Source organism: Littorina saxatilis, linkage group LG5 (assembly GCF_037325665.1).
Source record: "Littorina saxatilis isolate snail1 linkage group LG5, US_GU_Lsax_2.0, whole genome shotgun sequence".
NCBI lineage: Eukaryota > Metazoa > Mollusca > Gastropoda > Littorinimorpha > Littorinidae > Littorina > Littorina saxatilis.
Genome location: NC_090249.1, coordinates 9929097 through 9942247, shown reverse-complemented (window position 1 = coordinate 9942247; position 13151 = coordinate 9929097). Strand labels below are relative to the sequence as shown.

Here is a 13151-nt window from a genome sequence, read left to right as displayed (position 1 = left end):
TGGCAGCTTTTGTCAACACCACTTCCTCACATTCTGTCAGTTTTGAAGACAGGTGACACTATTTATTTCAGGACAGCTTTTCCAGTACTAGGAAACGGATTCAGTAGACACAGTTGAAACTGAGACTGAAATGGATTTGGTGTCTTAGTGGACGAACTTGGTTTGTATACGCAGGGTCAGTTGTGAAAGAACGTTTCTGTGGCAACAGACTAGATATTGGTGATCTTAGTCCATTAACATACTGTTGGACTGTGTTACTGGAGTGGAGAGGTAGCGGCTAGTAGTGTGTAGAAACTGTCACTGTCCACTTGATGTTTTGTACACCTGTTGTGGACCTGGGCTTGTGAAGGAGTTCCAATCAGTTTTGTGTTTCTCTACCTCTGGGAGGTTGTGTGTGTACCATGTATGATGACACTAGTGTCAGGTTTTCTTTTTGATTTTACCCCCATGTGTCTAGAGTGGAACAAGAGATTCAGTTCAAAATCTTTTTTTCTCTCCCAAAAGTGATTCTCAAATGTATAGGTTACTAGGGGTGGAACGCTGAAAGACTTTGTTTAACCAAATATTTATGCTGTTTTATGAACTCTGTTTTTGTATGTATGCACTTTCGTATGCTTGCCTGGACATGCACCCAGAATGTGTTCTGTTAACTTGATGTTGGTTATATGACCTATGTTAATTATTTATGCAAATAGTCACATCTTTTTTTCTGTGTCTCACAATTTTCTTGTGCATGGTCGTTTCCTGTCTTTGAGTATGAACTTTTGTATAAGGCATGCCCGTGGAACATTTTTGTGAGCATGCTCTATCTTTAATGACGGGTTACAGTGTCTGCAATGTTATGAAGACAGTGGTGTTTGTTTAAGTATGTGTTGTTGAGTTGCAGCATTGATGTCTATCAAATCATTTCGGATTTGGCTTACATATTTTTATATATAATATAAGTAATTTACTTATGTTGGTCGTTTATTTCTGTGTTGCTCATTTGTTAAAACATTTGGTTTAATCTGTCATTTTCATAATAGTAGTTCCCAAATTACAAAGTTAATGGTTATGGGAAATTTGCTTGAGATGTTAGTCAGAAAAGTAGCTTTTGGAAGAGCTATAAAATCCTATTTCTAGCCCATGATAAGAATGTATAACAAGGAATAAAAGAAAAACAAACCCAAGCGTTACGTTGTGCTTTGACCTAAACAGGTCTTTGATACGCAATGTATCACTGCATGCTGGCTTAACGTGGTGTATGTAGGTATGAACATAACTTGTACCTGCTGTAATGTAACCTAGTGTTGCAGGAAGCTGAAGTGAATTCCATTTGTAAAAACTGAGGACAGACTGTAACACTAACAGCAACACGAGAACTAATGGTGCTACCTGTGATGTTTCAGGTGACTTTGTGCTGCCCAAAACCACGTCGCCAGGGGGGTCCAGCACCAGTTCTCGAGACGGATCACCCAACCGAGATCTCACCCGCAATCTGAACCCCCCGATTCTCCTCAAGCGAGGCCCCAAAGGGTTCGGCTTCAGCTTCCGCTCCGTACGGGTCTACATCGGTGAGACCGACGTCTACACCCTACAACATATCGTCACTGTGAGTGGAGTGGGACTTTCTGCAGACAATTTGAGAGAGAGGGGGAGAGAGAAAAAGGGAGGGGGGATTGAATTGAATTGAATTGAACTTTATTTAACAAAGGGAGAGAGAGAGAGAGGAGGAGAGAGAGGGAAGAGAGATGGAGGGAGGAGAGAGAGAGGGAGAAGAGTTATCTGATAAGTTACCTCTTGAAAGCAATACTTGTAACATTTATAACAGTGTCTTGAAGATTGAAATTGTGTTTGATACTAATTTTGACCACATGGGAGAATAGTACTGTTTTGATAATTGAGGAGAAAGATTTGTTGTGTATGTACTACCCCCTGCTTAACCTGATCTTATTCCAGGCAGGTTCCACTGTCCCTCTTTGTGGAAAAACTGTACTCTCTGTACTTTTTTGCTTGTACTATTTGCCAAAACATGAGAGTGATGATTTGACATTGGTTTCTTTCAGGATGTGTTGCACAACAGTCCAGCGTTTGAGGCGGGCCTGCGCCCTGGGGACCTGATCACACACATCAACGACGAGTCAGTGCAAAGCTTGCTGCACACCCAGGTGGTGCACCTCCTGTCCTCGTCCTCCTTGCTCAACGTGCGCTGCGTGCCCCTCGACAAGACCACCATCAAGACAGGCTCGCGCCCCAAGGGGGCAGCACCAGGCAAGATGGCCAGGAAGGCCATCAAGAAACGCCAGATGAAGGAGAAAGGGATGGACAAGAAGAAAGGGCAGAGAACTCTGCTCAGGCGCCTGAGTGGCAAGAAGGCTGAGCCCCTGGTGATTCACGGCTCGCACATTGGCCCCGCCACGCGCACATTCAGCCCCCTGAGTCGGTCAACTTCATCGTGCGAGGGGAGCCCCGCTCTGCATCGCACCATGCGCTCTCCCCCCATTACCGTGCCCTGGTCGCCAGACTCGTCCCAAGCCAACAGCTCCAACAGCAGCTCCCCGACCTCCAGTGTGCCCAACTCCCCGGCCGCTGCCTCCGCTGCCGCGTCCACCCACCTAGGTCGCCCCAGCTCCCTGCACGTCGTCAAGCACAAGAAGACCTCGTCCCTCAAGTCACCCCACCGACGCAAGTCTGTGCACAACTTCCCCCTCAGCCCTCTGGCCCGCACCCCCTCCCCGTCCAACATGGCGTCCTCCCCTGCCCGCTCCCCCAGTCCGTTGGCCGGCATGCAGGGGCACCTGTTGGGCAGCTCCCACCTGCCCCAGCAGACCATCCCCGCCCACCTCAACGCGCACACATGTTCCGGCGCCACGCACTACACACACACCCCCACCAGCAGCAAGCCATGCACAGCCCTGCCCAAATCCATGCGGCCCAAGAGCTGCGAGCCCAACTCTCCGCTGCTTCGCCGAGCGTTGTCGCCCGAGTTGCTCCATCCCAGCTCAGCGGAGAAACCCCCCATCACCCACACCCTCTCTGCTCCCACGGACAAACCACCACCGCAAAAAATGCTCACTTCGCGAAAAGCGTCACTACAGGAAGGGAAAAGCCAGGGAGATCCGCCATAGAGGGTGGGGGATGATGGGGATGTTTTGTGTGCGTGTGTACAGACTAGCCAGGGAGATCCGCCATAGAGGGTGGGGGATGATGGGGATGTTTTTTGTGCGTGTGTACATACTAGCCAGGGAGATCCGCCATAGAGGGTGGGGGATGATGGGGATGTTTTTTGTGCGTGTGTACAGACTTTTTGATGTTCAGTGTTTTCGTGAAGAAGAAAAAATCTCATCGTGCCACAGCTTTTGTTGAAAATTATTGAATTCAACCATGACACAACATGAGTGTTTATTCAAAACTTAAACAAAATGTCAAATCTGAGTGTGTTGTACTAGTTCATGACAAGCCTTGGGTTAAGTTGAAAGGACAGTGGGCGTAAGACTGAAACCCCCAAACTATAAAAGAGAACTATACTGTAGGAGTATAAGTGTAGTCTACAACCAGCACTCTGTGGCCCTGCACAAGTGTGACAACACTAACTTGACGGTTTCACAAACAGTCATGCTTGGAGAGACATCAAGCACACAGGAGTGAGGCAACATTCAGTGATAGAAATCTCCAGTGTTATCCTGGACCATGGATTCTTTCATCCACACTTCTGGCGCTGAATGTTGTTGTGCTCGGGAGAATTTGGCGTGGTTATTCTTTTGTTCTGGCAGGCTCGTGTGATGCTTTTGATGTGCTGGTGTTGTCACAGTGAACTTTCGTCATTGCATCGCCATCTTCCATAGAAATGTCACATGTCTTGGTCATAAATATATGTTGTTTGGCAGCTGCTTGGTGCTGCTTTTTCTGATGCTCCAAAGCCAAACCCGCTCTCACATTGTAAAGAAAACATGGTGAAGAAAGGCGTACTCACTCCCAGGAGGGCCAGGAGGAAGCTCTCGTCATAATGGCTCTCATCATTATCGTGTCATGCGCATCCCTCATCCACCCATCGCGATCAGCATAAGAAGTGAACTTTGCAGGGCAAAGCACAACATTGAGTGCAATACAGACTTGGAACTAAGGCTCTGGTGGGGATTTCATGGTGCAACGCTCACACTGGTGTCTACTCTTAGTCTTGTACAGTCCCACAACTAGGTCAGTCTATTTCACTGTGTTGCTCCTCAGTGAACGGAGTATTGTATATCTTTCATTAACACAATCTGTTAGTGTTGTACAGCAGCCCATTCACACAACTAGGTCAGTCTATTTTTCTGTGTTGCCCCTCGGAGTATTGTAGATCTAGCATTAACACAATCGGAAGGGGTCAGTGTTACAACAGTGGTACCTGCTGTGAAAGTACTTTTTTGGTATAAGTCACAAGTGTGCTACATTGCAGGTGCCCTGGCATAGTCCTAAATGAACCCCATGAAAGAGACGTCACATCCTGAAAGGAGAGTGACCCTTCCAGATTCACTCATTGAGACGGTAAACACGGGCTAAATCGGGATATTGCCGGTGCCCTTTCATGTAGGTATGTTTCGGTCAAGTTTATAGACAACAGAAAGTGTCCTTTAGTGGGAGTTGTCCTGTCATGAGAAGGAACTCATACTGCAGGCACTACTGTAAAATCTACAAGAGTATGATGGAAGGAACAAAATTCTGGTTGATTTTTTAACAGATAGAGGAAAATTTGAGAGGAAAGTTTGGACTAGACGTTGAGATCAGTAGTAGTGTCAAAGAAGTGGTTCTGGTGCTGTACGGTGCTTCAATTATAGTGTTGTGTGGCGTCACACTCATTGTTTGTGTCAGGAAAAATATGGTTGGAATTAAGAAGTGATTTTGTCAATGATAAGTTATATTGAACGGTTTTGTTCAAAACATCACAGGAATCTTGTAAAAATGTAGAGCAAATAAATGTAAGTAATTTCATATGGAAATGTGCTGAAAATTTGAAGTTAGTACATGTGTTGTGAAAATGTTTTTTGCACGAAACTAATAGCTTGCAGATTTTGATTTGGAACACCCTCACTAGAGCCATTCATCAGTGTGACCGTCAAACTAAAGTTACACAATATTTACGGAGTTTGAAAGTTAGTTTAATCAAGAGGAACTTATACCAAGAAACGGATCTTCTTTACTAATCATTGTTGAGGATTTCTGAACATGTATGTTTTAATGCAGAATGTGTGTTTTCTGGGTGAGATAAAGAGTGGATTGTTGTGGAGTGAGTGATGTGGAAAGAGTCGGTCATGTGATGTGATGGTGTAGAAGGAAGGTCTTTCCAACATGGATGATCACAAGCATGAGGTTATGTTCTTTATCTTGCTACAGGTTTTTACGTGTTGCAATCACTATGTAGTCTGGACCTGTTATGTACAGAGAGACGTGTTAACAAGGAATTCAGTAACAACAAATGTATTAGGGTTTGTATATATATATTTACTGCTCACCTTGAAGAAAAGTTCTATTATAGTGTGTAGCGACAAAGAACTTAGGCGTGAACTTGTTTGGAAAGACAGTTCAAAGACATGTTGGATCAAATGAAAACAGTTCTTCTTCTTCTTCTGCGTTCGATGAAATGAAAACAGTAAGGCAGATCTCTCCAGATCAGCAAATATCCTTCAGTGTTCCACCAAGGTGCTAAACTGGCATCATGCTACAGTGGACGCCGCTTAATAAAACCGCGGTTAATAGAGCCAGCCGCTTATAAAAGACAATTTCAGACGGTCCGGATTTATCACTATATCTTATGTATTAGAAAAAGCCGGTTAATAAAACCAACCCGCCGCTTATTAAAGCCAGTTTTCTCAGAGAAATCACGTAGTTTGTGACTAAAACTCACATTGTTCTGATGTGGAAGACGACCAACAAACAAACACTCATAAAATCGTTCTTCTCTGCCGAGTAATGATTCGTGACAGTGAAATTATTGATGTACCGAAGTGATCAAAGTACATGTACATGTACATAATTAAAACAAAAGTTCAACATCCTTCGTGAAGTCTTGTTAAGATTCAAACAAGTGTAAATGACGAAAGAAAGTGACTGAGTGACGTAAACAAAAGAGAAGATTTTTTTTTCTTCTCGAAAATGACGTATTCCTGGACCGCCGGTTAATAAATCCGCCGCTTATTAAAGCCATTTTTCGTCAGTCCAGAAGTGGCTTTATTAAGCGGCGACCACTGTATCATGTAATTTTTTTAATTAACTGGGATAGATGGCATTATATGTATAGAAGATGAGAGATGTACATGGATTCATGTAAATACTACAGATGAATATATATAAATATATACAGGTGTATATTTTTATGTAAATTGTGACTTGTACATTTCACTAATAGAAATGGACCCGGAAGTGTATGATGGTTACACAATGTAAAGTTGATATGAAAGAACGGCATGGAACACTGAGATGATGGTTTTACATCGTACGGTTGATATGAAATCGATAGAACCGTATGGAATGTGAATGTCTGCAAGGAGACCGTGACAGAGTAACAGAAAAGGTCAATTGAAGAAACAATATTAATCCACAAAAGAAATGCAGAGCACAATTATTCTTGCAGATGAGAAGGATTTTGAGTGTAACAATCATGTAAACTACTTGAAATCAGAACAAACCCCAAATTTGGACTCACACAAGCAATCTGCAGCCTCGCTGCTAACTGTGTGGTGAGAGATTTTAATTTGTTTTCTGAATTAATTTTGCAGATTAACAATGCGCACACAGGTGTCGGTGACAAAACATTTCCACCATAATATTCTCACTGTCAGTAGAAAGTCCAGCAGTTCATTTGTGGTATGGAGGGATGCTCTTAATACAAATGTATCATGTAAAAGCCTGGACAAGCATGTGGTGGCTTTCATGATGAATTACACGAGAAGGAAGTTACCTTAAAGACAACCTCCCGCGGGTTAGGGGGAAGAATTTACCAGATGCTCGTAAGAGGCGACTAACGGATTCTGTTTCTCCTTTTACCCTTGTTAAGTGTTTCTTGTATAGAATATAGTCAATTTGTGTAAAGATTTTAGTCAAGCAGTATGTAAGAAATGTTAAGTCCTTTGTACTGGAAACTTGCATTCTCCCAGTAAGGTCATATATTGTACTACGTTGCAAGCCCCTGGAGCAAATTTTTGATTAGTGCTTTTGTGAACAAGAAACAATTGACAAGTGGCTCTATCCCCTCTCCCCCCTTTCCCCGTCGCGATATAACCTTCGTGGTTGAAAACGACGTTAAACACCAAATAAAGAAAGACCTTAAAGACACACTCTTTCCCGTGTAAACAGTTACACTGACCAGATGTGGCCAGGCTTTTACATGGGATAAGACCATCACTCCACTTGGTCACATACCTTTTACATGGGATAAGACCATCCCTCCACTTGGTCACATACCTTTTACATGGGATAAGACCATCACTCCACTTGGTCACATACTTTTTACATGGGATAAGACCATCCCTCCACTTGGTCACATACCAACAATAAACAGCATGTGTGCTTTCTTTGCACAAGGGGGATTTTTTTTAACCTTGGCCAGGCCGGGTTATCGACTACACACGGAAGACATCGTGGGGCCGTGCGGACCCATGCTTCTTAAAGAAGAAAAAATATGCATACCCTTCCGTAGACCCATGCTTTCCAAAGAAGCAAAAACGTGCATCCCCTTCCGTAGACGCCGTGGTTAAATTTCAGCGAAAAGTAATTAAATTAAATTATTAATTTAATTATTACCGTGCGGACTAAAGCTTCTCAAAAAAGGAAAAACGTGAATACCCTTCTGTAGACGTCATGGGGCCGTGTGGACCCACATTGTTATGTATTAATTTCGCTCCACGCGACTTGCTTATTAACTCCAAATTGAACAGATCGTAGAAAATGATGTTTAGAGCCAATACCTGAAGGTTTGTGACTTCTCTCCCTAGTTTTTATGTAAGTTCCTTCAGTTTGAGAAGCATGGCCCCACGATGTCTTCCGTGTGTAGTCTAAATTTGACCTTTGTTTTTTTAATTACTTCTCGCTGAAATTTAATGATCTTTTAGGACATAAGAGCTTTTTAGGTGTCTGAGGCATTCTTAAAAGCTCATTAAAAAAATTCCAACTGGTTTAAGAGATATTTGCAATTAAACACCCTTCTGGGTCCACATGGACCCACGACGACCGGCGAAGGTTAAGGAATTAATTTTGTTATACCACTAGTGGCTTTTTAAGAATTTACTTCATAACAAAATCCAACTCACCTCCGCAAGTGTGTTAATGTGCCCAGGTGTCTTATCTCATGTAAATTCTGGACAGATCTGAGATGGTGAGCCGAATCATTCACACGGGAAGGAGTGAGTTGGATTGTGCTCTAGCAAAAAGATGATAAGTGCAATGTTATTAAGTATTGTAATTCAATCAAGTTGACGTTTTAATGAACCTGAGATCCTGTGATTGGTCAGAATGCCCCAACTCATTAAAAATTACCGGTCATTAATTGTCGATAACCACTCGCTAAAAAAGCCATTAACCACAAGGCGAGGCGCCTTGATACAACCTCAACTAGTCTTGGTTAGCTTTGAGGGTCATTTTACAAGTAGGAAATATGAAGGCCAACGAAATACCGAGACCATAAGGTATGCGAAGTGATGACGTCAAATACGTGACGTCAGTTGATGCATGAATTCTTCCGGACTACGTCAGTCAATTCCAAAGATCGCTTTTGTGATGAAAAGAATGTGTTTTAGAGTTTGCTGTCCAGAAACCCGTCAAAAAAGAAGGGAAAATGTATGTGAAAGAAAACAAAACAGGAGCAGAGTGATAAGATAGGAATACAGAGACATATTTCTTGGGACTTGACCCTTGCAGGTAGGTGGACAGAAAGTAGTGTGTGAACAGAACAGAACCAATTCTGTCTGTTTACCATCACATGAAAGCAGGAAAGAGATGGTCGTCAGATTGAATTACAATAACATTAACATGCTTCCATTTGAAACTTCTCGGTCATCATCGTGGATTGACGCCCGACCAAAGTCTGATTGAAGCCCTCCGTCGCTTCGCTCCATCGGGCTTCAATTAGCTTTGGTCGGGCGTCAATCCCCGATTTTGATCTCGAAGTTTCAAATGGAAGCATGTTAATGTGTAATTGTTATTGCTTCCGTTTCTGATTTTGAGTTGGAATGATATAACCTGCCTTTCTTTTGTGGATGAATATATATATAGCAAGAGCCAAGTTGTTGGTGAAAGTGATGAAAAAAGGAAGGTAGAAACTTAATGGAAGAGGGCAGAACTGTTGCAGCAACTTGCGATTGAAATGAAGTCTTTCAGAGTGCCGGTGGTGCAGAATTCTGCAGGCGCAGGGAAAGCTCACCGATCCTCATCATCATAATTTATTCTTGTCTGTGATTTCTGTGTCAGTCAATTTATTTTCCTTGTGTACAGAACTGGAATAATCTCTGTTTTACGATACTTGTAATATGTGTAACTTGTGTCTCTTGTCTTTTGTACATAAATTGTGTCTACAAATTCCGTCTTTGCTTTATGGTGTACTATGCTTTTTGCTTTAGTGTGTAAACTGAAAGAATCTGTGTCTGTGTCATTCTATGTGTGTGTGTGAGTGGACATACATGAACACATTATGTGTTTTTGAGTGTCTGTGTGCATTTTAGCTTTTGTGTGCGTTTGTATACTTTTGTTTGTATTGTGGTGTCTTGTTCTGGAATGTGTACTTTACGTCAAATGCTCTTAATGTTCAAGAATTTTAGATCAATCTCCTTTTCAAGAATTTTAAATCAATCTCCTTCACCCCCCCTCTCTCTCTCCCTCTCTCATGGAGTTTTTGCGTTGTGTTCATATTTTCTCTCAAGTGTCATTGTCAACAAGCTGCTGCTAAAATTCTCAGTAGCAAAGAGTTCATATTGTTTGAGTGCAGTACTGTGACGTGCCAAACTTGGTATTTACTGTCATTTTCTTTTATTGTGGCTTGGGAAAAGGAGAAAACAGGGAGGCATAGTGTGAAAATTCTCCCAAAGAATCTGTTGTGTTGGGTGTTATATATTGCATAAAAAGAAACCCACGTTGAATCATAAAAAGTGCGATCAGTATATATTTTGCATCAGAGCACAGATTTGTAGTTTTGTTTAAATGAAAAAATGCTCTGGGTTTGGACAATATTGGCCTGGAATATTCATAATTGTGGTTGACTTGTATGTTTAAAAAAAATGGTCAAAATGGAAACAAAAGATAAGTGACAATATCCTGTTGACAACGTACATTTTCTGTAAGCTTTACATAAAAGTCAGCTACAAGCTCATAAAATTGTAATTTTTCATATTCTGGAAAGTACTGGTCATTTTGGTGTTTATTGTTTAAAAACAATCAAGATTACTTCATTCGCTGTGTAGAAGTTTAATTTAATTTTGATAAGACTATAACAATGAGGAATTTGACACTGAAACGAAGACATTCATTGAAGCTCAATTGTGTGTGTGTGAGCGTCAACCTTGCAAGGCATTATTGTGCAAATAAGATATTGAAAAGGATCATTTGAACCTCACTGTATTATGTTATTCTCATTCTTTCTCCCTTTATCTCCTTCATTCTATTGTTGTGTTACCTTCAAGTTGTTCTTGTTCTGGTCTTGGATAGATTGATTTATGTACATTCTGCTATTACGGTATTCAATGTACATTTATCAGTTTCAAAATTCCATTGAATTTGATAACGTGATGTCTTGCTGTCTTTGTGTAACGATGTCAAATGTCGCGCGCCGTTAATTGTGAGTTTTACCTTAGTATGTGACATTCGTTCAGTGTTGTTCTGTCATGATGGTCGTCTTAGACATGAGTGTGAATGGAGTTTTCCAACAAAAACATTAGGGTCAGCATAGAGTCAGAAAGATGTTTCAGTATCACTGACAAAAAGTTTACTCTCAATCTCACATAATAATGGATATTGAAATTCAGGATACATTTTTTCTTGATCCTTCTCCTTCGGATATTTTTCATTGTTCTCAATGTCTTTTTTCACAAGTACGAGCTTTTGATGCGATCATTATGTTTATTCGTTTGGTTCTTGCTACCATCAGTGGAATAAACTACAGTGAAAATTGCAGTACTGTAATGTGTGTACATGTGTGTGTGTGTTCTTACTGATTTTCTTGAGTGTGTGCCTGTGTGATCTTGCTGATTTTCTTGCAAATTGTAGGCACACAGACAGACAAGCATCACACAGAATGGAGGTTTACACAATACAAAAATAAGCTATGTTTTTTTCTTCTTTTTATTTGTGTTCCCAAGAAACAGTGCAACTCTGAACTCGGCACAGCATGTTATTATCAATAATGTCAGAAAAATGATGCGTAGGCTTAATCCCATTCAAGCAATGCGACAATGAAATATAATATGAACTGGAAAAACAAACATCAGAAGGCAATAAAAGGAGCAGCAATTAAGAACATCAATTACAACATGGTGGTATGGGTGCATCAAGATAATTACCAGAGAGCTTTGCAAAATCAATATATAAAGTGATAACTGTCTGACAAAATCAGAGATGAAAAAAAGAAAAAAGATTTACCACCAAGAAATCATTGTATACATAGAAGAATTTAAATATCATAGCACTGAAATTGAAAGAAAGCTTACTCATGTGAGTATAATTACCAGAGAGCTTTTCGAAATCAGTATTGACAGCAACAACTATGACAAAAACAGTGATGAAAATAATACAAAGTATTTGCGCAAGCAGTGTTGATTAATTAATTATCTGTATGACAAATTAGCAATGAGAACATTAACAATTATCTACTGCCCAGACATCAGGTTACACAGAGTAATGAAAATACCACAGCCTTTTAAAACATTTCTTTTAAAATTAAAATGTCCAGAAAAATGACCTTGAAAAAATAAGTATCAATACTGTTTCAAATTTGAATTAAGCTCTCAAACACTCATTCTAAAGCATTCATGTTGATCTGGAATCAATCAAACATTCACATTTAGATAATAATCAAATAGTCTAACAAATCAGTTTAAAAATATGCCCTCACCAACAATGCATTTCAGGAATTTGTGACAATGAAAAATAATTTATCATGTCTTATAGCAGCAAAGACTGGAACTTTTTTTTGCTGCAATTTGTCAATGTTTTAAACACAACAACCAACATTTGTCAATGTTTTAAACACAACAACCAACATTTGTCAATGTTTTAAACACAACAACCAACATTTGTCAATGTTTTAAACACAACAACCAACATTTGTCAATGTTTTAAACACAACAACCAACATTTGTCAATGTTTTAAACACAACCAACATTTGTCAATGTTTTAAACACAACAACCAACATTTGTCAATGTTTTAAACACAACAACCAACATTTGTCAAACAATTAACCTTCAGTTTAGTTCAAATTCAATGTTGTTGTGGTGACTTGAAAAGAATCAATGAAATGTGGTTACACCTTATATACACAAATTGAGCTCAATGCCAGCAATTTGACCTTGTCACTGAAGGATTATAATTGAGTTTTACTGAATACAGACCAAAAAAAGTTAAGCAATATACATGACAAGCTTCCCTCTAGTTCATTACACATTTCAACACCTACACATATGTCATATAACATCAAAGTGATATTGCATAATTATGTCAGTAAAGTTTTAAAAGTAGCACCAATCAAAAACGTTTAGAATAATACATGTGTAACCAGATTTGAGGAACGCTTTGGAAACAAAATCAATTTACATGTACTGATCAGCCATTTGTGACCCAGTTCCAAAAAGATGGAAACTTTAATCGATGATCATTATTTTGTTGTTATGATGGGAATGTGTTAAAGCCGGACTCACTGGACTATCACTCAGAACACGTCTTTCTCTCTCCAGTCCGCCAACAACAAATGTGACAACAGCAGAAGATATTACTGGCATGGTATTCTTTATTCCTGTGTCTATCTTCCCTCCTCTCCGCCGACCCAGCCGAAGCCGGGTGGCCACAAGCCACTTTACAATGCAAAGTTACTACATGTACATCTTCTTGTAATGTAGAGCTCACTACAAAAGACGTCCACTCTCTCTCGTGTCTCCCAAAGTTCTCCTTCACACTCTGGCATGTACACACATCATCCAACTTTAGCTAGGGTAA

At 40.5% G+C, this 13151-nt stretch overlaps 1 protein-coding gene across 4 annotated transcripts in view; it reads left to right on the top strand.

Moving 5' to 3' along the window:
* Positions 1-11115, top strand: part of LOC138966263 (microtubule-associated serine/threonine-protein kinase 3-like) — a 211480-nt gene extending 200365 nt beyond the window's left edge. For all 4 annotated transcript variants that reach the window (XM_070338411.1, XM_070338412.1, XM_070338410.1 and 1 more), the window contains 2 exons: positions 1389-1591; positions 2046-11115. In XM_070338411.1, coding sequence (XP_070194512.1) covers positions 1389-1591; positions 2046-3107 — 1265 coding nt within the window. In that variant the 3' untranslated portion in view covers positions 3108-11115. The remainder of the gene's footprint in view (positions 1-1388; positions 1592-2045) is intronic.
* Positions 11116-13151: the final 2036 nt, after the last annotated feature.